The 25,742-nt window shown below is 38.5% G+C and overlaps 1 protein-coding gene across 2 annotated transcripts; it reads left to right on the top strand.

Annotated features, from left to right (window-relative positions):
• Positions 1 to 626: 626 nt before the first annotated feature.
• Positions 627 to 25,742, top strand: NTS (neurotensin). Of its 2 annotated transcripts, none has more exons than XM_063308387.1 (4): positions 627 to 843; positions 8,526 to 8,587; positions 23,983 to 24,204; positions 25,329 to 25,742. In XM_063308387.1, exons 1-4 carry the CDS (start codon positions 771 to 773, stop codon positions 25,473 to 25,475), a joined length of 504 nt encoding a protein of 167 aa, XP_063164457.1. In that variant the 5' UTR covers positions 627 to 770; the 3' UTR covers positions 25,476 to 25,742. The 2 variants fall into 2 exon arrangements, with proteins under 2 accessions (XP_063164457.1, XP_063164456.1); XM_063308386.1 differs by having other exon boundaries at positions 627 to 855.

Genomic DNA, 25,742 nt, shown 5'->3' with positions numbered 1-25,742 from the left:
CAGAGTGGTCTGATCTCTTGCATAAGTTGAAATAAGGTGGAGAAATAATGACATAAAGGCATATTGCAAAATGTACCTATTTGTTAAATAAATACTATGTTTCTCAAGTTTTTGTTAACTTTTTTTCCTGATTTACATGAATCATAGAAATGCATAACATATACATATACAGGCGACTTATACAGATGACCTTGATGGGCACACAAATACAAAGGTGACATTTAACTCACTTTCACTAGATTCTTTATACTAGCCTTTTCCAGTCACACATCCTTCAGTTGTGCTGGACTGCAGCTTCCACCATCAGGCTATACTGCCTGCAGAATGTCGTTGTGAGGCTGCAGCCAAGGCAAAATCACAAATCCTTCATTCCCATTTGGGAGCAAAGGGTTTAAAATCGGGCGCAACGGGTAAGACTTTCCTTTTTGCGCCGTCTCCCCCCCACACCCCTTGCCCCTTCAGGAAGCGTGAAGCGGCACAGCGCAACTAATGAACCGCGTCGGTTTCGCTCCGAAGAAGAGGAGGGGACGGAGCAGGCGGGCGGACGCTTGGTTAAAAGAGAGCAGCTGCTGCGCGTTCGTGACATCACTCCTCCCTGCTTGCTTATATACTTAGGGGACATCCGGAGCTCCCTTTAGGGTCCAGTACTTCAACAATCAGCTCAAGGCAGCGGTCCTCTTTCTGCTCGACTCTCTATCACACAGCCAGTTAGCTTGCCTTTTTGTGGATGGACTTCACTCTATAGAGGGAGAGCGAGAGCGAAGGCGTGGATGGCAAGAATGGTGAAGATGCAGCTGGTGTGCGCGGTGCTGCTGGCGTCGGCTTCCTGGAGCCTGGCCTCAGGTGAGCTCCGAGGTGCGCTCGCTCTCTCCCTCTCTCTCTCGGCTTCCCTTCCGATTGGGAGAAGGATTTGGACTAATCGAGTAGTGCTGCTAGAATGGGAGGAGTTTGTGTTGCCCAGTGCAGGAAGGCCAATTTCTGGTCAATATCAAAAAGTTCCACTTCAAATATAGAATATAAACCAGTTCTTCTTGAGTAACTGCTTTGAGAGAGAATCTGTTGGATTAAAACCTAGTTAAATAGAGGAACAAATACAAGTTTCTGGAAAGGGTTTTTAACCTGTTCATTTATCAGTCTGACTCTTAAAAACAGGTTAACTGTATCTAATTACCTACTCTCTTTCTGGAGGGGTTCTTTGAGGCAGATCATCCTAGGGCAGGGACCAGATTTGGAGACCTATTAAAAGACACCTGTGAGTTAGCACAGGGAAGAGGAAGTTCCATGCTTCCAGTCTCCGGATGTTTTGGATTCTGTAATGGACTGTAGAAATATCCTTGAGGAGCAGGAGGAAGAGCCACAACCAAGACAACCATCAGATAAAAAAAGGCAGAAATGTAATTTGAGAAAGTGTCTCAGGCTTGATTCTTCTTAGTTCTCTTGAAGATAAAGGGAGGGAGGGGCGGGGAGGGAGACACATTCAGACTTGGAAGTTTCTGATACTGTAACCTTATAATAAAAGTAGTTATTAGTTAAAGTTATTAATAACTTTCATTGCCCAGTCTGGTCTATCTAGAAGGGCTGAGAGATTCCTACTTCTACCCCTGGCCTTTTTGGCTTGGATTGGGAGAGTGGAAGCTCACAGTTCATCATAGATTCTCACGGATCAGTCTTCCCTAGCATGGTATTCCCCAGATATATTAGAACTACAATTCTTCTCATTCTGTCAATTGTAATCCCAGCAAATATGAAAGGTATTACACTACAGAAGGCTGATAAGCATAATCCAAACCTTGGGAGATGTGAGTGCACAGAGTTCATTACACATCTATCATAAGAAGATGAATTAAATGTCGAAAATGGGTAAGCCTGAGGCTTGTAGGGTTAATATTGGTTTTAAGCTAAAACTCCAAGATCTGCTATTCACAGCAGAAGCAAATTAGCAGGGGAAAGGAATGGAGTGAATATTATACCCTGTGTATATAGTAATACAAATCTACATAGATCTGGAATCTTGATGCAAAATTCTCAAAGGAACAAAAGTTGTGCCAAGGCAATCAATATTCATATTTACAGGTCAAAAAAATAAATGCATAGAATTTTGTGCAATGTTTAGGGAAAGTCATTTTTTTTTATTTCCCAGTGATAAAATAGTTATGACAGTGCTCTATGCAGAGGTAATCATGATAAAGGATATGATATAACTGCAAAGGAAAATATCCGCCCCCCAAAAAAAAAATACAGAGGATTTACTGAAAGAACAAATTGCAGTTCTCTCATATACGGATAGCAGAAACTTGAAATCCATCAAAGACTATGTTAAAAGTCAAAGGACTAGAACTGTTAGTGTAGATGAGTAACTCTAGGTTTGGATGAATAAAGTAGGAGATATTTCTACATAATGATACATAGATGAATTTTTAATGCAATATAACTAAATTCACCCTTCCCCTTAAAATTGTTCTTTATCCACCAATAATTATTGGAATATATATTTACCTTTAAACAAAATTCTAAACCTAGAATTACTCATATATATAGTAGTCTACAACATGTGTTTGTGTACATACAAACACAAAGACATGTACAGTACATACACACAGATACATACACAAGGGATTAAAAAAAAGATTGATGCTATGACAGTTTATCACTGTTTAATCATCTATTTCAAAAATAATTAAGAGAAAAGCCATCGATCAAAATCTGACTCCAAGTCCAGTTCGAAACTCTATAAATAACTTTACATAAAACTCTTGGGCAATCATATGCTTATGCCATACACACTCATTTTTGGCTATTTATGTGGGCATCTTAAGATCAACAATCATAATTAAATGTACAGTTGCAATGAATCTATTAAGTTCTTTTCAAATCAGTCAGGCTTCACATGCCTAGTTTTATACTAAGCTATGGCTGCCAAATTTTGTTTCCAAAGCATATTTTAGAATTGTATATAATATTATTTGTCCTGCAGATTGATGTATTTTAATCCAATATATTGAATATACCTTTAAAAATTCAAATTTAGCTATAACTCATTACTAAACTGCAGAATAATTTCAAATATTTGGGTAACGTAACAGTCTAAATCAATAAGCAAAGTAATAGTACTTAAGCTTTATTTTAATATCACTGAGGGCAATATTCCTGTTTCAATTTTTTGAATTTCTAAACTTGATTTTAATAGGTGTTCTGATTACAGCCTTAAAGGCATAATGTAGTCATATAAAGGAATATAATTACATGACCACAATTAAGATAAAAGCAACTATGCTGTTCAGTGGAAGACCGTTCCTTTTTCTTTTGCAAATTGGAAAATGATTATTAGTATAAATCAATGATACACTTTTTCAAACATTAGACAATACTGCTATTCCTTGAGTTGGATCATAATGGACACAATCCAAGCATAAATTATCTAGAATTTCATTTATCCAAAGGGTAAGATTAAATGAAAACCAATAAAATGTTTCAGGAAAATTAATGGAAATAATGATAATGATTATAACTTTGCTGTGATCCATGAATATCTGAGGAGCAGTGATCTCACTGAGGGTCTGAGAAGCCCTGATCACAGTTAAATTTATCATAAGAACTAGTCAGTATGTGAACTGGAAAACAGTCTGATGAAAATGATTAGCTTCTTCTCAGTAGGATTACCACTGTGTGTGTAGTTTTCACTTTACTCTGATGAAATATGTTTCCATAATATCATGTTTGGATCCTGTCCAGATAATTTCCCCTGTTCCCCATGCCCTATTTCCTGAGCTTTTGTGTTCTGAAGTCTTTGTCATTAGTATTTTAAGGATTGGTCTTCCTATAAATACTAGGTCTATGCAGTAATTTGGATTCAAAGGGGGAAAAATGATTCAGAGCTTTCTCTTTTTCTGGACTCAATGCATGGTCCTGGGAAAAAATGAATTTGATATAAGGCAATGTCCACAAGTTTAATATGAGCATGCTCATATGTTCCATATCATAGTTTCTTCTTCAAATCTGGATCACTGCATAACCCTGAAAAATAGATCCATGACAGTATATTATTTTTCATTCACCTTCCATCCTTATAGATAATTTTTAAAATGCCAACACCTACTTCCCAATTTATTTCTTTTATTTTCTGGCTTCCTGCTCTCTTGGTAGCATTTTATTATATAGAAATAATGTTTTATGCTTTTTGTGGTCTGTCTGTACTATATTGCCTTTCAATTGCATTAACATTTTAAAAACAGAGAGATTTTAGCACTGATTTCCATGAGATATACTGTTGTTGTTGTTTATTCATTTAGTCGCTTCCGACTCTTCGTGACTTCATGGACCAGCCCACGCCAGAGCTTCCTGTCGGTCGTCAACACCCCCAGCTCCCCCAGGGATGAATCCATCACCTCTAGAATATCATCCATCCATCTTGTCCTTGGTAGGCCCCTCTTCCTTTTGCCCTCCACTCTCCCTAGCATCAGCATCTTCTCCAGGGTATCCTGTCTTCTCATTATGTGGCCAAAGTATTTCAGTTTTGCCTTTAATATCATTCCCTCAAGTGAGCAGTCTGGCTTTATTTCCTGGAGGATGGACTGGTTTGATCTTCTTGCAGTCCAAGCCACTCTCAGAATTTTCCTCCAACACCACAGTTCAAAAGCATCGATCTTCCTTCTCAGCCTTCCTTATGGTCCAGCTCTTGCAGCCATATGTTACTACGGGGAACACCATTGCTTTAACTATGCAGACCTTTGTTGTCAGTGTGATGTCTCTGCTCTTAACTATTTTATCGAGATTTGTCATTGCTCTTCTCCCAAGGATTAAGCGCCTTCTGATTTCCTGACTGCAGTCAGCATCTGCAGTAATCGTTGCACCTAGAAATACAAAGTCCTTCACAGCTTCTACATTTTCTCCCTCTATTTGCCAGTTATCGATCAAGCTGGTTGCCATAATGTTGGGTTTTTTTTTGAGGTTTAGCTGCAAGCCAGCTTTTCCACTTTCTTCTTTCACCTTCATTATAAGGCTCCTCAGTTCCTCTTCACTTTCAGCCATCAAAGTGGTATCATCTGCATATCTGAGATTGTTAATGTTTCTTCCAGAGATTTTAACTCCAGCCTTGGATTCCTCAAGCCCAGCATGTCGCATGATGTGTTCTGCATACAAGTTGAATAGGTAGGGTGAGAGTATACAGCCCTGCCATACTCCTTTCCCAATCTTAAACCAGTCCGTTGTTCTGTGGTATGTTCTTACTGTTGCTACTTGGTCGTTATACCGATTCTTCAGGAGGCATACGAGATGACTTGGTATCCCCATACCACTAAGAACTTGCCACAATTTGTTATGGTCCACACAGTCAAAGGCTTTAGAAGAGTCAATAAAACAGAAATGTTTTTCTGAAACTCCCTGGCTTTTTCCATTATCCAGAGGATATTGGCAATTAGGTCCCTAGTTCCTCTGCCTTTTCTAAACCCAGATTGTACATCTGGCAATTCTTGCTCTATGAATTGCTGAAGTCTACCTTGCAGGATCTTGAGCATTACCCTACTGGCATGTGAAATGAGTGCCACTGTTCGATAGTTTTAACATTCTTTAGTGTTTCCCTTTTTTGGTATGGGGATATAAGTTGATTTTTTCCAGTCTGATGGCCATTCTTGTGCTTTCCAAATGTGCTGGCATGTAGCATGCATTACCTTGACAGCATCATCTTGCAAGATTTTGAACAGTTCAGCTGGGATGCCGTTGTCTCCTGCTGCCTTGTTATTAGCAATGCTTCTTAAGGCCCATTCAACCTCACTCTTCAGGATGTCTGGCTCTAGCTCACTGACGACATCGTCAAAGCTATCCCCGATATTGTTATCCTTCCTATAGAGGTCTTCTGTATATTCTTGCCACCTTTTCTTGATCTCTTCTTCTTCTGTTAGGTCCTTGCCATCTTTGTTTTTGATCATACCCATTTTGGCCTGGAATTTGCCTCCAATGTTTCTAATTTTCTGGAAGAGGTCTCTTGTCCTTCCTATTCTATTGTCTTCTTCCACTTCCACTCATTGCTTGTTTAAAAATAATTCCTTATCTCTTCTGGCTAACCTCTGGAATTTTGCATTTAATTGGGCATATCTCCCCCTATCACTGTTGCCTTTTGCGTTCCTTCTTTCTTGGGCTACTTCTAGTGTCTCAGCAGACAGCCATTTTGCCTTCTTGGTTTTCTCTTTCCTTGGGATGTATTTTGTTGCCACCTCCTGAACTAGCGGACTTCTGTCCATAGTTCTTCTGGGACCCTATCTACTAGTCCAGTCCCTTAAATCTATTCTTCACCTCCACTGCATATTCCTTAGGAATATTAGTGAGCTCATATCTAGCTGATCTGTGGGTCTTCCCTAATCTCTTTAGTCTGATCCTAAATTTTGCAATAAGAAGTTCGTGATCTGAACTACAGTCAGATCCAGGTCTTGTTTTTACCGACTCTATAGAGGTCTGCCACCTTTGGCTGCAAAGGATGTAGTCAATCTGATTTCGGTCTTGTCCATCTGATGAAGTCCATGTATAAAGCCGTCTCTTAGGTTGTTGGAAGAGAGTGTTTGTTATGCAGAGTGAGTTGTCTTGGCAAAATTCTATCAGCCTATGTCCTGCTTCGTTTTCTTCTCCCAGGCCATGCTTACCTGTAATTCCAGGTGTCATTTGACTGTCCACCTTGGCATTCCAGTCTCATGTGATGAAAATAACATCTCTCTTAGGCGTGTTGTCCAGTAGGTGCTGCAGATCCTCATAGAACTGCTCTACTTCAGCTTCTTCAGCATCTGTGGTTGGAGTGTATATTTGGATCACTGTGATGTTAGATGGCTTGTCCTGAATTCGAATTGAGATCCTTCTATCGTTTTTTGGATTGTATCCAAGCACTGCTTTAGCCACTTGACTATTAATTATGAACGCTACTCCATTTCTTCTGTGGTCCTCTTGTCCACAGTAGTAGATCTAGTGGTCATTTGATGTGAAGTGGCCCATTCCAGTCCATTTCAGTTCACTGATGCCAAAATGTTTATCTTTAATCTTGACATCTCACCAATAACCACATCCAATTTGCCCTGGCTCATAGATCTTACATTCCAGGTTCCAACGTTGTGTTGATCCTTAGAACATCGGATTTGCCGTTCACCACCAGCACCATTGGCTGCTAGCCGTCCTTTTGGCTTTGAGCTAGCTGCGTCATCAAGTCTGGGGCTAGTTGAAGTCATCCTCTGTTCCTCCCCAGTAGCATTTTGACCATCTTCCGACCTGGGGGTCTCATCTTCCGATGGTATACCGACATATCTCTGGTTGTACTGATCCATTTAGTTTTCACAGCAAGAATACTGGGGTGGGTTGCCATTACCTTCCCCAGGGATCACATTTAGTCTGACCTCTCTGTCATGACCTTCCCGTCTTGGGTGGCCCTTCACGGTTTAGCTCATGGCATCATTGAGGTGCTCAAGCTCCAGCACCACGACAAGGTAACAATCCTTTACTGAAGGAGATATACTGTAGATTCCCTATTTTGTAACATAAACTAGTTGTATCGTACTGTATTGAGAATCTAGATAAAATCAATATATTAATCATACTGTATGCATTTATCATGCTGAGGTAGTACCATTTGCTGTTTTTCAGTTAGGAATATACTGTTCATTACTGATCTCACCCAACTAAAGTTAGTAATGATTTGGGCCTATTGAAAGTCATGGAACAACAGCAGCAACAACAACAAATTGCAAGATTACAGCTATCCAAATCAACTGGACTTATTTTCAATGTGCATAGGACTGATGTTTTGTCACTCAGAATTACACTGAACCATAGAGTTTAGATGATGATGATGATGATGATGATGAAGTCATAGTTTCCCCTTTAACATTTCGTTCTTCTTTTATTTTTTTATTTTTTTATTATGGCATATTCTTCAAGTCCTTCTAACACTGAACATGGCAATGACCAGAAAGTTCAATTAGACTCACTAAAACTATAAATCTCTTTTCATGTTGCATATACAGTATCCATTGTAGTAAGCAGTTATGTATCTGTGTGAAATATATGAATATTTCTTGAACAACTCTAAATATTCCCTGTAGAAGATACTTGTTAACTGGCTTCCATTGAAAGGGTGTTTGAAAGTATAATATCTATCTATCTATCTATCTATCTATCTATCTATCTATCTATCTATCTATCTATCATCTATAAAGTAGGAATTTCTTTTAAACATTTACAGCCTGTCAGTGCAGAAGCAACTTAATTTAGAAACTCAGTCTAATCCCATATCCTATTGCTTTCCCTATTGATGATCAGATCTTTAAATGTTGCAGTTGACCACTAATAAGCTGTTTTCATTACTAAACTTATTTCTTCCAATGTGATGGCATAAATTAAGAAACATATATGGAACACTTGCCAAGCATTTATTTTAGTCAGTTCTTAACCCTAAACTCTCTTTAAAGTGTATTCCTAAATCCTATATGTGAAACCCAAATGCCAGAGATTTATAATGCAGTAGTAAACATATGTTTCTGTTTAACTTGCAGATTCAGAAGAGGAAATGAAAGCCTTGGAAACTGATTTATTGACCAATATGTATACATCAAAGGTAATGCTTTTTTTTTTTTTTTGTCCCTCCTTTTAGGATTCAGGGATACTCATAGGAAACATAGATGTTTTAATGTATAGTAATACTACACATAAATGTTGAGTGCTAGGAACTCCCAGATATGGGGGAAAAAAAGACTTTTAATTCAAATACAATAAATAAGAGCAAACGTGGATAAAGAGACAGTGCCAAATAATATCTTATTATCTGTAGTATGGATACATTCCTTAACTAGCTAATGCATTCCCACTAAAAGAAAATTATGGGATAATGTTAATTTATTGGCAGAAAATATATTTCTAGACAGAATTTGCTTGATGAAAGCTATGTTAACCTCAAGTCACATAACAATATTAGCTTTTTTTTTAATGATACAAAATGAACACACCAAAGCAATCAAATCCTTACAAGGAATTATTAACTTTATCCATACAACACAAATCATTTAGTGTGCAACAGAATTTTGGTGTCTTATTTTATCGAATCATCCCAGGATCTCATAGATTCAAAATGTAGAACATCTGCTTTGACAGGCATATAATTCCCCCCTTCCCAAATAATCTAAACACTCTTTCATCTGTGATTTGAGAATATAAGCAAATAGTCAATACTTTTCTGTCAAAAGATTTATTACATAAACACGAAGTTCTGATACACAGCTGGCTATATTTTTCCAGGAACAAGAAAGAAAGAAATGGATGCATTTCCTTCCAATTTTGGCAAGCTGCGGCCAATATTATTACCTTTTAGTTCCATCACCCAAAATTTGGATGACTGCTATTTCTGACCTTTCTAGATCATTGCATACTTCTGTAATATCATACTCTGCATCCAGCAATGGCATTAGTTATGATAGGATCTACTATTGCTCCTCTTATTCTAAATTGAATAAATGTCATCTCTTTCTCTATATGCTTATTCCAAAGTAAAGTTGTTTTTTTTTCTGGAAAACATAAAGCATTCACTAAATTAATAAGACTCTGGATTAGTAAGAAATATATTCTCAATTTCCAGACTATAATATTAAAATCCAGATGATGGGCAGGACAACTGATAAATCAATCAAGCTGTTCTATTGCAAACCATCAACCAAAGATCAAATTATACCCTCCTCCTTCACACTTTGCTATAAACAACAAGGTTATAGATTAGGAGATAGCCTTCTGTCAAACCAGAAATGTGAAGAGAAGCACTAAGAAGGCAGATGTGGAATGTTTGGTTAGATTTACAGGACATTTAAAACAAAGAAGCAAATAAATCTTAAGCCCCTAGAAAATGTCAATACAAAGGTGCCCCATGTTCTGAAGGCAGCAAAGAGCCTCAATAGGTAGCAAGACATCACCTTTCAGGGTGGGAAATTCGATGGGACAGATTTTTTTTAAGGCTTGACAATCCATGTTCTCAGGCACTTTAAACATGTGAAATTGGGAGCGCTCTGTCATAATATGAATGGTTGCATGGTAAATCAGGTAATCATTTAAGTAAAATGTGATCTGTCTGTACAAAATTAATTCTAATGCTGTGCACAGTTAAACACATGTACATCATTGATGCACATAGTTTGCAATTAAGAATATAAGAAATACTTAAATGAAAGCATACACTCACGGATTCTACGCAAATGCAAAAACCCGTACTCTGTACATTTCCAGAGCCTCTTTAAAACCCCAATAGTAAGAATGGTACTCACACAGCCATGCACACATATAGAAATAGGAGCTAAGCAAATGCTTGAAGAGATTCTTCTCTTCAGTGAAGGTTCATGTAAAGTAACCATCTGAAACTTCCTCACAAAGTGACATGCCCCCTCCCAATTTTAAACAGCAGAACAGAGTGGCCACATTGCTTCATTGGAGGAAAGACAAGAAAACAAACTGCAGTTGTAGAGAATAGTCCAGGGTTGGGTTATAGGAGTTCTCTGAGCTTAGTTTTTCATTTTTGCTACTGCCTAGGCAATAATTTCACTGCTATGATCTTGGAGGAGATTGATTCTCCCGTCAATCTCTGACTCTTCAAAATCATAGCACTGAAGATACTACCTATGCAGGTAATGAAATCTCTGAAAATGAAAATATAAGTGATCTGCTGGAAGAGGTGTTTTACAGAGAAGCATGCTGCTTCCATGCTTTGATGAAGGGGAGCACCCACCCACTTCATATAGCCTTAATGCACATGCATGAACTATAAAATATGATCAGTTACAGGAACTGCAGCATTTTACTTCACATATTATTTTCAAGTCAACTTTTATGTTTATGTGATAAGTAGAGTGTGTAAGATTTGGGGGGGGGGGTTGAATTTTGTTCAGATTTGTTCAATTTTTCCTTCTGCCAAGAAACAAGATTAATAAACAAATGTTCTGAAACTGAGTAATTGTTCAATAATTATATGAAACTGACATGGAAAGTTTCAATTTCATAAAAGAAAGGGAGCATTTCCTGGGGAAAAAAGTCTCAATGGGCCAAATAAGTCTGTAACTGTTTTTAAATAAAATCTGCTACACAAATAGAACTCATAGTTTCCTAAATGCCAGTTGAAATCAATCCGCCAAAATGGAAGAATATTATCAAATATAGACTTCAGCGATTCATAGAGTGAGAATTGCCAGATATACAAGCTGGGTTTAGAAAAGGCAGAGGAACTGGGGACCAAATTGCCAATATCTGCTGGATAACGGAAAAAGCCAGGGAGTTTCAGAAAAACATCTATTTCTGTTTTATTGACCCTTCTAAAGCCTTTGACTGTGTGGACCATAACAAATTGTGGCAAGTTCTTAGCAGTATGGGGATACCAAGTCATCTTGTATGCCTCCTGATAAATCTGTATTACGACCAAGTAGCAACGGTAAGAACAGACCATGGAACAATGGACTGGTTTAAGATTGGTAAAGGAGTACAGCAGGGCTGTATACTCTCACCCTACCTATTCAACTTGTACGCAGAACACATCATGCGACATGCTGGGCTTGAGGAATCCAAGGCTGGAGTTAAAATCGCTGGAAGAAACATTAACAATCTCAGATATGCATATGATACCACTTTGATGGCTGAAAGTGAAGGGGAACTGAGGAGCCTTATGATGAAGGTGAAAGAAGAAAGTGGAAAAGCTGGCTTGCAGCTAAATCTCAAAAACAAGATTATGGCAACCAGCTTGATTGATAACTGGCAAATAGAGGGAGAAAATGTAGAAGCAGTGAAAGACTTTGTATTTCTAGGTGCGAAGATTACTGCAGATGCTGACTGCAGTCAGGAAATCAGAAGACGCTTAATCCTTGGGAGAAGAGCAATGACAAATCTCAATAAAATTGTCAAGAACAGAGACATCACACTGACAACAAAGGTCCGCATAGTTAAAGCAATGGTATTCCCAGTAGTAACATATGGCTGCAAGAGCTGGACCATAAGGAAGGCTGAGAGAAGGAATATAGATGCTTTTGAACTGTGGTGTTGGAGGAAAATTCTGAGAGTGCCTTGGACTGCAAGAAGATCAAACCAGTCCATACTCCAGGAAATAAAGCCAGACTTCTGACGTGAGGGAATGATATTAAAGGCAAAACTGAAGTGCTTTGGCCACATAATGAGAAGATAGGACACCCTGGAGAAGATGCTGATGCTAGGGAGAGTGGAAGGCAAAAGGAAGAGGGGCTGACCAAGGGGAAGATGGTGTCCTAACAGTCAGGAATCACGCTGAGACAAGGAGTAGGTCTCTAGTGTTTATTACTGCTACATAAGACAGAATCCTAACAAACTGAAGAAGCATGGGAAAACCCAGACAGATAAACCCCAAAAGTTAAGGCGGGTCTGATCTGTGTCTCTTTGAATGGCTGCTTAATTCCTCAGTACTACACATGCGTTTTCCCCCCTGGATAGAGGCCCCCTCCTGCTCACCATCAGTACTCATGACAGATGGATGGATGATATTCTAGAGGTGACAGACTTGTCCCTGGGGGAGCTAGGGGTGTTGACGACCGACAGGAAGCTCTGGTGTGGGCTGGTACATGAAGTCATGAAGAGTCGGAAGTGACTGAATGAATAAACAACAAACAAGCCATTACTATTTTAGATTTTTGTCCATGTAACTCAGTTTTGTTTTCTCTGAATTGTATTAGTTCTTTAGGATCTCAGACCAAAGATAAATACCTCCACATGAGTGCTGTGATAGCAATTTCTTCTCTTTGATCTTTAAATTGAGCTATTATATAGTGGGAATAATCTTTGTTGGGCAAGATGGTCAAAATTAAGAAAAATAATTTTCCATTTCTAGCAATGGCTAGAAAAATATTTATCTTGAGATTAAATTCAAAGGTCTATAGCTTTTATAGGTTTCCAAAGAAAAATAGAAATAACTTTTAGAAAAGCTAGTTAATAAATGGAAAAGGGGGAAGAAAACCCAGATGAGAGCAGGGAATCAATCCTAAATGAAACAAATTGATGTTATTAAAAAAAGAAGAGCGAACTGATTTCACCAAACATGCAAACCAAAATATGGGATTTCTTTAACCATTAAAATATACTGTCCTGTACAGTTTCATAGATTTTAGTCAGCAAATGCTGAAATATTTTATTTTGTGTTTGTTATACAGTTTTCTTCTGAAATATGCAAGGCACAGTATGTAAGTTTGTGTATGTGTATTTTTATTTTTATTCCATACATATGCCCAGAGAGAAATAGAGAAAGAGAAAGAAAGAAATAGAAAAAGGAACTGCCCACAGTCCCCCTTTTAAGGGACATGGGCAGTGACAACATTGGAAATATAAATGGATGGATGGATGGATGGATGGATGGATGGATGGATAGATAGATAGATAGATAGATAGATATGACAGAGGCAACATTTCTCTTAGGTACAAATGCCTTACCATAAGTAGAGTGATTTAATTACCTTGAGTTCCCCCTAGAGGTCTACGCAGTGCAGCAGGAATGGCTGTTTCATAGTCATTCCCATCAGTCCTTTATCCCCAGCTATTCTCTTCTAGTGGAAGACAGAGCTGTGTGTATTATGTAGCTTGCCCTGCACCCACTAAACACATTTGCTGCCTTCTGTCCTATTGCTTGTGCTGAAGTTAGTTTTAACTGCTATGGTTGCTCGGCATGTGGTCTTTCAGATATTGCTGAACTACAACTTCCAGCAAACCCAGCCAGAGTAGCCAACACAATGTTCTCCTGAGTGCCAGATTTTAAAAATAAAATCTTGTTTATTTATGAGGAAGTATTTGAACGTGAGCCTTTTTTCATCATCCCCAAGTTCTGAAAGACAGCAGTCTTTCCCATCCAGATGAAATATTGATTGATAGCATATCAAACCAGAGAATGGCATCATGAGGTAACTGTTTTACATTGGCATATATCTTCCTTTGGGAGACTGAATATTTTGGGCTAGCCTCTGAAGTCCTCCAGCTTTCTGAAACTGAACAGCACAAAGAATTCTATGAGACTTTAAGAAAAATACAACCTGGCAGGTATACTGTGAGACAAAAAGAAGTATAAAAGTGAAACATGGAACAAGAAGGCTTCCAGCCTAGTCAAACAATTCAGTTTGGAATAGTTATATAATTTAAGAAATTGCATGATTTCTGGCAAGATGTTCATGTTATTAAGAAAGAAGGCATTTTAATTCAAGAGGGAAGAGCTTGAGGTTGAAAAATGGTGAAAGTTGCATGAAAAGTAAGTAATTGTACCATACTAAAACTTTTTTCCACCATACAACATGATCTCAGTTATTGCCACAGAGAAATTCCAGATTTTTTTGTTTAAAAATAGAAAATAACCAATTGTTGGGTGATAGTGGGATGGGGGGAGTACAACAAACTAAAAATATGTTTCCGTCTTTAACAGGGACATTTTACATACATATGAGTCATAATAATCAAAGAAAATGAAAGGGCGGAGAGGAATCAAAGTTCCCACATCTCTGGATAAATTGTTCACATTTGAGTATTTCATCAGTTTGCCACAAGATTCTTTGAACCATAGTATCTCTCAACCTTTGGGTGATCTGAGCTTGTGTGCTTAACTTTTAATCATATCTGGATTATCTGTATTTTGGCTGACCCTCATTAAAATGTAACTGGATCATTTTATCTCTGTAGTTCCTTTATTATTAGTGAATTTTGCTTGTAAAAAGAGATGAGATCAGAAAAAAAAAATGAGTGTAAAAATTATTTGACCAGTTAATATGGAAGCATTTTATCTAAAGAGCTTCTCAGCAAAGAAGAAGGTGATCTTGATTAGATCAGTTGTCAATTTATGCAGTTACAAACAGCTAATCTCCCACTTGGAACAAAAGAGTCATGATTTTAAGGCTTTGATTAGTGTCATCTCTCACCTTTGAAATCTGGTAAGTCTTACTTTCACTCCTAACCTAAATAATGTCACTGGTAGTCAAGGATTGTCCCTTTCTGCCACATTTAAAATTAAAATTTGGTGCAATTTTTGGAGTGGTTCTGGGGGCCACATTCAGTTTTGAAGGCTACCAGTGTACCTTGAATTAGTCTCTTTCCCTAAATATTAGTTCCTATCAGTTGATCAACCTGGGATATCAACCCAGGATACCAAGCAACCTTACAAAGAGAAAGAATATTTAACACCAGCACCCCATAATCACTGTTATTGACATCACCTTCAAAAGCTAAGAACATCCAATCGTAGCGTCTTCTATTAAGCTGGGTCCAATTTTGGGCCTCAGTTTTATTTATGTGATGTTCAGTATTTCTGCGCTAATGTTGAGGCAGCAATAACCACATTGGCCTAGAACATAAAATTTGTTTTTGGAAATTTCCCATAGTCTCCTCCTTGTAACTACCTGATATCTGCTAAAGCCCCTCTGTAGAGGGGAGTGAGGATTGAAAAAGATGAAGCAAGATGAATAAGGTTGTGGTGGTTAAGGGAAACATGCAAAATCAGACTTGGATTTAAGATCTCAAAAAATAAAATCCTGACCTCTCCAGCAGTTCTTGTGAGAGATGAACTGATAGCCAACAGGTCTCAGGGAAAGATGTTAGTCAACAAGCAATAACCGCTGAGCTTCAAGGGCATTTAGTGCAGAAAAGGATGTCCAAAAAAACATGGGAAAAGTGGGAAGTGGCAAAAATTGCAATGGGTTCAAACTGCCATAGACATAACAAGTGATGGTATCTTCACTTAGACAGAGCAATTAATTGTTTCATATGACATCATTCTGTTTTTAAATGTTCTTCTTAAATTGAGCTGTGTTGCATATCAGACTTCTGCCAAGTATGAGCAAGTTTATTTATTTATTTATTTGTCAGATTCTTTCAGAAGCTCAAGAGAGTGTATAATGTGCTTTTCTCCCATTTTTTCCCCTCACAAACAACCCTGTGAGATAGGTTGGGCTGAGAGAGAGTGGCTGGCCCAGAGACAACAAGTGAGCTTCTGTGGCTGAGGATGAACTAGAACCTGGGTCTCTGTGCTCCTAATACAGCGCCTTAAGCACTGCACTGCACTATAGGAGGGGAGACTATGATTTACCCCCTGACAGTTCCCATAGCACATACAACATGGTTCTATAGCCCCTAATCCTGAATTTCCAGAAAGGTTTTTTGGTGCAGATGACTCTAGGGCAGAGGAAATGCTGTGAAAGTTTCCTTTCAATAATTTTATTGTGTTATTGGATCCATGGGTAAAGAGGTGGTGATGGTGGTGGGGGGAGTTAAAACCAAATAGCTTATGAGAGAGCAACTTGAGTCCCAGGTGGGAGTTGTTTGTGGAAGGTATTAAACAATTCATTTTCCCAGCCATTTCTGGCAATTCTTGTGATAAACAGTGATACATTGGAAAGATCTCTGACTTCTGGGGTCTTGATTAGTGGCAAGGGAATTATTCTATTAAATGCAATCTCAACTTATCCCTTTAGTGATTGCAAACATTATCAACTGCTTCAGTCATCATTATAATGCCTGGATTATAATTCATTCTTTTCAGAAAGCAAAACAAAACAAAAAGCATCTAAAAGACAACAAACAGAAGAACTTAAGAGGCTATTGAAAAGCTTACAGCTAGAGAGTTGAACTCCGCAAAGGATCGTTACCTTGTCGTGGTGCTGGAGCTTGAGCACCTCAATGATGCCATGAGCTAAACCGTGAAGGGCCACCCAAGACGGGAAGGTCATGACAGAGAGGTCAGACTAAATGCGATCCCTGGGGAAGGTAATGGCAACCCACCCCAGTATTCTTGCCGTGAAAACTAAATGGATCAGTACAACCAGAGATATGTCGGTATACCATCGGAAGATGAGACCCCCAGGTCGGAAGATGGTCAAAATGCTACTGGGGAGGAACAGAGGATGAGCTCAACTAGCCCCAGACGTGATGACGCAGCTAGCTCAAAGCCGAAAGGACGGTTAGCGGCCGATGGTGCTGGTGGTGAACGGCGAATCCGATGTTCTAAGGATCAACACACCATTGGAACCTGGAATGTAAGATCTATGAGCCAGGGCAAATTGGATGTAGTTATTGGTGAGATGTCAAGATTAAAGATAGACATTCTGGGCGTCAGTGAACTGAAATGGACTGGAATGGGCCACTTCACATCAAATGACCACCAGATCTACTACTGTGGACAAGAGGACCACAGAAGAAATGGAGTAGCCTTCATAATTAATAGTAAAGTGGCTAAAGCAGTGCTTGGATACAACCCCAAAAACGACAGAATGATCTCAATTCGAATTCAGGGCAAGCCATCTAACATCACAGTGATCCAAATATACGCCCCAACCACAAATGCTGAAGAAGCTGAAGTAGAGCAGTTCTATGAGGATCTGCAGCACCTACTGGACAACACGCCTAAAAGAGATGTTATTTTCATCACAGGAGACTGGAATGCTAAGGTGGGCAGTCAAATGACACCTCGAATTACAGGTAAGTATGGCCTGGGAGAACAAAACGAAGCAGGACATAGGCTGATAGAATTTTGCCAAGACAATTCACTCTGCACAACAAACACTCTCTTCCAACAACCTAAGAGACGGCTTTACACATGGACTTCACCAGATGGACAACACCGAAATCAGATTGATTACATCCTTTGCAGCCAAAGGTGGCGGACATCTGTACAGTCGGTAAAAACTAGGCCTGGAGCTGACTGTAGTTCAGACCATGAACTTCTTCTTGCACAATTTAGGATCAGACTAAAGAGATTAGGGAAGACCCACAGATCAGCTAGATATGAGCTCACGAATATTCCTCAGGAATATGCAGTGGAGGTGAAGAATAGATTTAAGGGACTGGACTTAGTAGATAGGGTCCCGGAAGAACTCTGGACAGAAGTTGGCAGCATTGTTCAGGAGGCGGCAACAAAATACATCCCAAAGAAAGAGAAAACCAAGAAGGCAAAATGGCTGTCTGCTGAGACACTAGAAGTAGCCCAAGAAAGAAGGAAAGCAAAAGGCAACAGCGATAGGGGGAGATATGCCCAATTAAATGCAAAATTCCAGAGGTTAGCCAGAAGAGATAAGGAATTATTTTTAAACAAGCAATGTGCGGAAGTGGAAGAAGACAATAGAATAGGAAGGACAAGAGACCTCTTCCAGAAAATTAGAAACATTGGAGGTAAATACCAGGCAAAAATGGGTATGATCAAAAACAAAGATGGCAAGGACCTAACAGAAGAAGAAGAGATCAAGAAAAGGTGGCAAGAATATACAGAAGACCTGTATAGGAAGGATAACAATATCGGGGATAGCTTTGACGGTGTGGTCAGTGAGCTAGAGCCAGACATCCTGAAGAGTGAGGTTGAGTGGGCCTTAAGAAGCATTGCTAATAACAAGGCAGCAGGAGAAGACGGCATCCCAGCTGAACTGTTCAAAATCTTGCAAGATGATGCTGTCAAGGTAATGCATGCTATATGCCAGCAAATTTGGAAAACACAAGAATGGCCATCAGATTGGAAAAAATCAACTTATATCCCCATACCAAAAAAGGGAAACACTAAAGAATGGTCAAACTATCGAACAGTGGCACTCATTTCACATGCCAGTAAGGTAATGCTCAAGATCCTGCAAGGTAGACTTCAGCAGTTCATGGAGCGAGAATTGCCAGATGTACAGGCTGGGTTTAGAAAAGGCAGAGGAACTAGAGACCAAATTGCCAATATCCGCTGGATAATGGAAAAAGCCAGGGAGTTTCAGAAAAACATCTATTTCTGTTTTATTGACTATTCTAAAGCCTTTGACTGTGTGGACCATAACAAATTGTGGCAAGTTCTTAGTGGTATGGGGATACCAAGTCATCTTGTATGCCTCCTGAAGAATCTGTATAACGACCAAGTAGCAACAGTAAGAACAGACCACGGAACAACGGACTGGTTTAAGATTGGGAAAGGAGTACGGCAGGGCTGTATCTCTCACCCTACCTATTCAACTTTTATGCAGAACACATCATGCGACAAGCTGGTCTTGAGGAATCCAAGGCTGGAGTTAAAATCTCTGGAAGAAACATTAACAATCTCAGATATGCAGATGATACCACTTTGATGGCTGAAAGTGAAGAGGAACTGAGGAGCCTTATGATGAAGGTGAAAGAAGAAAGTGCAAAAGCTGGCTTGCAGCTAAACCTCAAAAAAACCAAGATTATGGCAACCAGCTTGATTGATAACTGGCAAATAGAGGGAGAAAATGTAGAAGCAGTGAAAGACTTTGTATTCCTAGGTGCAAAGATTACTGCAGATGCTGACTGCAGTCAGGAAATCAGAAGACGCTTAATCCTTGGGAGAAGAGCAATGACAAATCTCGATAAAATAGTTAAGAGCAGAAACATCACACTGACAACAAAGGCCCGCATAGTTAAAGCAATGGTGTTCCCTGTAGTAACATATGGCTGCGAGAGCTGGACCATAAGGAAGGCTGAGCGAAGGAAGATCGATGCTTTTGAACTGTGGTGTTGGAGGAAAATTCTGAGAGTGCCTTGGACTGCAAGAAGATCAAACCAGTCCATCCTCCAGGAAATAAAGCCAGACTGCTCACTTGAGGGAATGATATTAAAGGCAAAACTGAAATACTTTGGCCACATAATGAGAAGACAGGACACCCTGGAGAAGATGCTGATGCTAGGGAGAGTGGAAGGCAAAAGGAAGAGGGGCCGACCAAGGGCAAGATGGATGGATGATATTCTAGAGGTGACGGACTCGTCCCTGGGGGAGCTGGGGATGTTGACGACCGACAGGAAGCTCTGGCGTGGGCTGGTCCATGAAGTCACGAAGAGTCGGAAGCGACTAAACGAATAAACAACAACAACAGAGAGTTGAAATGTGCTTTGTTCTTTTGCATATAGGAGAGCCATTTCTTTTTTCATAATCTAGAAAGAAGTAGGACACTAGGCAGAACTGTCTTATCTCCTTCACAATATAAGGGAGGAGCAAGAAAGTATACAGAGCAATTGGCTAGACATGATGGAAGATGGAAGCTTCAAGAGGAAGAATCAGCAGTGGGTCAACCTACTGATTACAATTAAAACATGGTAGAACTTCCAGAAATAGCCAGATCTGTTAAGGTTTCTGTGTTCTTGAATAGGGTATAGGATATTTCAGCTATTTCAAATTTATTTTATTTTAAATGTATTTATTTGCTTTTTTAAAAATAGTATGTTTAAATATAGTTTTTAATTGGGAGGACAGTTATTATATTCCACACAATCTCATAATAATTCCTGCCACTGAAAAGGTTGCTGATTTCTGCTCAGTGTCTAACAATAAAGCTTCATTCTAAGGCCTTATTATTGACATCTAGTAATATATGTCTATAACTTTATAGCTTTTATGAATATTAAAGGGATTGAATATTCAAAATATTGTGAGTTCAGTACTGGTCTTTTCCTTGTCTACACTTGTAACAATGTTGTCAATTTGACTTGCAGCCTGATCCATAAAAAACTTGCCACAGAGAAAATACATGTAGATGCTAGTCCTGAAAGAAATTAGATGTACTGTACCCAGGTCAAGTTTTGCTCATCAGTCCCCCAGGAGAACCCTCTGACTTATATTCCAGTGAAGTGATATCGCATTTGAGTGTGGGACCCATATAGGGAGCTTGCAAAATTATGAGATTTTCAAAATGGCAAAGCTGGGGAGAGTCACAGGCCCTTTATTCATGTTCTGAATGCTGCAAAAGACAAATTCAAATATAAGGAATTATTGTGATTAAATCAATACCACATTTGTATATACAATTAACTGTGGACTCAGGGAAGAAGAAGAACAAGAAAGAGGGAGACATGGCATTAAGAAAGAGTGAAATACTCTTGGAAGCTTTTTGCATACAAATAACTAATGTGGCTTCCCAGTGCCAATATTTCTCAAAAAAAAAAAAAAAGTCTGGCTCATCTTCCCTTCACAAGAAAGAGGTGGAACAGAGTTATCCATGCCAATAGACAAGAATACACCTGCTGAATAATTAAAATGTTCAAATTAATCACAATGAGTGCATGTTTCCCACATTGTATCAAAAACAATCCTACTTTATTATGAAAAGAAAAGCATCTTGGGTTTTTTTTGATCATCATAAATATTTAATTATATAATGTCCTGGTTTGAAATTGCAGGAAAGACATATTCAAATTCTTTAGCCATGTTGTGCCAATTTTCTATCATCAAGAAAGACATCTCAAAACACTGTTATGTAAATCTGTTCCCTGCCTAGCAGGATAGTTGACACCATAATTAAATTATGTACTGCAATATCAGACAAGTCCAAGAAACAATTCAAAATAGAAAGAAAGCTTTCTATAAACCTTCTAAAATTAAGTTTTGGATTCACTGAATTGTATTTATTCTGGAAAACATATATTTAGGCATTCATATAATCTATTTTATATGGATTTCTTCAATGCCTAAATCTATCCCAGGTAATAAGACAGTTTTCCAGAATGATGGTTTAGAGCTGGTTTAGTGCTGAACAGCTATGGGGATCAGATTTTTATATGATAGCTTATTATTCAGTTGGAAAGACAAGACCATATTACTTTTTTATGGCACAGTATGAACACCAGTTATGCCCATTTACAACTGTGATCATTTTGTATAAAAACAGACAAGCCATACTCATGTAGAAATATGGCTGAGGGTTTTTTGTTTTTTGTTTTCCTATTATGTATCTTGCAGAAGTTTCCCCTTCCACTGGAGAGGATGTGGATGAAGATATATTAGCTAGGGATGGAAGAAACCTGCTAGTTTTCTTTTATAATTAATTCATTTTCTTAGTTACAGCAATATTCATTATTAATTATCTGAAGTCTTAATTAATTGTGCATAGAACTTGATTCTAACTGCATCATCAGAATGCCAGAATTTAGAGCTACCAAAGCTTAGGTGTGACTCTTAGAATCAAGGAGAATGTAGTTTTTATATACCACACATGGCTTGAACAATAATTCCAGTTATGTTTCTAGTCAGATCCTGAAGTCTGGAGAAATGTAATCCAATAAGTTCTGTACAAATATTTTAATGCATTTTTTTATATCAGCTTTCATTCAATTTGAATGAAGCAAATTCTTTTAAAGAAGAAGATAATTTCAGTGCATAAAGTTGAGTACTTTGATGAGTCTATTCCATTAATTGGTGGCTGACTAGTGTGTCTGTAAATATTCTTTCATTGTACGCTCATCTTGCCAGTGAACTACGTACTTCCTAGTTTCTCAAGCTTCATTCAAATCCCATGGAAAAAAATGTCCTAAGGGAACATCTTCCATACGGCTTTTTCCATTTGGAAACTGTTAACTGCAAAATGGCAACAGGAAGATGGAAGAATATTTGAGGAAGGGAGGGAGGGGTAGAGGTAGAGGTAGAGGTAGAGGTAGAGAGAGAGAGAGAGAGAGAAAGAGAGAGCTAAGAGCCACTGTAGTATAGTGGTTAAGGTGTAAAGTGTAAAAACATGGCCACACCCTTCTATGAAGAGGCCTTCATTCTCCAGTGGATTGATCTGGCTGAAAATACAGACATAGGCATAGAGATAATATTAGCAGTAGTAGTATATGCCATTTCAAATTAAGCTCAGAAAGGCTATCTAAAAAAATCTGAATGAAATTCTGAAGTAAAGGAGAAAAAGCGGCTTTCATGATGGAAGGAAAAGGCAGGACAAACTGAATGCAGCATACTTCCTATACGTGTTGGACGATGCTGCTTCTGATTTGCAGTCTGCATGACAGCAATAAGGCCACTGATTCTACCCCTTTAGAGTCACTGAGGGAAGGACAGCAATGCCCATAGTTCAAACTGCATCCTTCTCTTACATATTAAGTATAGTCTTTGCAATATAAAGAAGTTAAGAGCACACTCCAGACAGTGGCAGACCTTGATTTTTTTTATATTATTGCATGCTTACTACCGGCATGAGTGTAAAGTGAGCTAGCCTTCTCTCTCTTGGACTTCAGGAAACAATTGAAGACCTGGTTTTGTCACCATGCTTGGAGTGGGGAGAGGAAGAGCCATTCTTGGGGTTGGTTAGTTCCCTAGTCCTGCCGAGGCCGGTCTTGTCCCCCTTTGGGTGGTATTAGATTTGACATTACTTGGATCTCATTACATTTTATATTTATTTATTGATATTGATATTTATGGATGAATGATATTATTTATGATTTTACTGAATTTTAAACTGTTTCATTTCCATATGAGGGAGATGGACGGTGATAAAAATATGGTAAATAAAATGAAAATAAAAGTGGTCCAGTAGTCCTCAGATAGAACATTTTAAATTCTAGGATGCTTTATTTTCAAGAAAACTACAGTTCTACATAATGTTTATAGCCATCCTTGCCAAATTTTGTTTCTCTAGTGCAGTGTTTCTCAACCTTGGCAACTTTAGTGGATTCATCTGTTCAGAAGCTCATCGCTACAGTCTACCGTCTGTCAGTTAGGTATTGGTATACTGGTAGGTCCTAAGTTCTTGTACATGTTCAGTACATCATCAGCATGCATCAGAGCGTACACAGTCTGAAACTTAGTACATTCTTCCTCCACTTTAGTTTGAATTATCAAGTTCAAATCTAAATCAAATTTAGATACAGCTACAGATTAGATACAGAAGTTCAGAGATCGTCCCAATAATCCAGTTTTTGAATTGTCAACTATCACACTTTCTTTCCAAGTAGGGAGGGAATCTCTAATAATCTTAACAGGTAAATACAGGCTGCTTTTTGGAGAATATATCTACTGTAGTCTGACTCTTCTTTACTTGTAGCATACATTTTTTGGCTTACGATAGAATAGTTTCCTGCTCCTCAGACTATGTATGTGGTTCTTCCTATAATGTCTTATTCCCATCAAAATGGTCATTTGATTCTGAAAATAAATAATAGAAGTTCAGTTATACCTTCCTCTCACTCCTCCTATAATATCTTTCTGCTGATAGATTGACAAATAATTTACACATTGGATTTTGCCTTTTTCAGATAAACAAAGCAAAGACTCCCCAGTGGAAACTAATACTTTGGAATATTTGTGACTTCATAAACAACCTGAACAATCCAGAAGAAGAAACAGGTGACCCTGAAGAAGATTTTATGATGAGAAGACAATTCCCTGCTACTTCTGAGGGCTTTACTTTGGAAGCAATGTTGACACTGTATCAGCTTCAAAAAGTCTGCCACACCAGAAACTTGCAGCAGTGGGAGGTAATATTAACAATTAGCACCCTAATTTTGCTTTATATTTTTTATATTGGAATAACTTTTTGATTCATACTGTACATGTAGTTTATTATTTTCATTTCCATAATGACTTTGAACTATAGTTAGCAAGTTACTAGTGAAATCTTCCATCATTTTAGCAAAAACAGGCCGTTTGATATATTTATTCTTAGAAGACATTCACAGTTTGACTGCTGAATTATTAGGACAAAATAACAGGACTTCATTTTAACCTAAAGTTTCAGAACCTCTTTGGACCATTAGAGTACAGTCATCAGTCTGAGAAGCAAAGCTCAGAAAATCTGCCATTAAGAATGTGCCAAAGTATTTATTTTATTTGTATGGAAATTTGTGACCTGCCCTTCTAGTGCCAATTTGCTACCCATTACAACTGAAAACAAAATGCAAAGCATATATTCAGTATTAACAATAAAAAAGTAAAAGTACAGAGGCAGAAAGGAAAGGAAAAAACAACGTTTTAAGAAAACAAGTTCTTTCCTTTTTTTCCTCTTCCTTTCTTTCTCCTTCAGCATACATGCTGAATGGCTGAAATTAGCTTAATTCCCCAGGCCATCATACTGAAATGTATTTCTTCATTTGTATAAGCTTGGCCTGTTGTGTTATTATTTTTTCAAATTAATTAATTGTCCTATATTCATCCATATTTCTGCTAAGTAGCAGGATTCAGGGATTTAGGGGACGCGGTGGCGCTGCGGGTTAAACCGCTGAGCTGTCGATCGGAAGGTCGGCGGTTCGAAACCGCGCGGCGGGGTGAGCTCCCGTTGTTAATCCCAGCTCCTGCACACCAAGCAGTTCGAAAACATGCAAATGTGAGTAGATTAATTGGTACCGCTTCGGCGGGAAGGTAACGGCGTTCCGTGAGTCATGCTGGCCACATGACCCGGAAGTGTCCTATGGACAACGCCGGCTCCAAGGCTTAGAAACGGAGATGAGCACCGCCCCCTAGAGTCGGACACGACTGGACTTTACGTCAAGGGAAACCTTTACCTTTACCTTTAGCAGGATTCAGGAAAAAATGGACACATTCCTCACAGAAAAATTGTTCCACGGGAAATAGTGATTCCATATTCTCTCCTTATTGCCAACAGTTGCTCCAACAAGATATTTATGATCCAGAGAATGCAAGTCAAGATAAAGATCTGATGAAGAGAAAAACTCCATACATTCTGAAACGACAATTACACGTTAACAAAGCCCGACGGCCATACATACTGAAGAGGAGTTCATATTACTGACTCAGCCTTTAAAATAGTGTACATGTAGTTTATAAGTAACTATGCTTTATGTCTCCCTTATTTCAACCTTAAAACTTATTTGTGTGGAAATATATTATGGAACGCACCCAAGATGATAGCATAATTGTGTATTTTTTGCTACTGTTGTTAGTTGATTGTGGTGTTTTTCCTACTTAAAATTAACTGGACAAATACATTTACAAATAAATCTAGTTTCTAAGCATTATGCATTGTATGCCATTGATAATATTAAAGAATTGGCAACAC

This window comes from Candoia aspera, chromosome 7 (assembly GCF_035149785.1).
Source record: "Candoia aspera isolate rCanAsp1 chromosome 7, rCanAsp1.hap2, whole genome shotgun sequence".
Taxonomy (NCBI): Eukaryota; Metazoa; Chordata; class Lepidosauria; order Squamata; family Boidae; genus Candoia; species Candoia aspera.
This window is presented reverse-complemented; position numbering and strand designations above follow the sequence as displayed.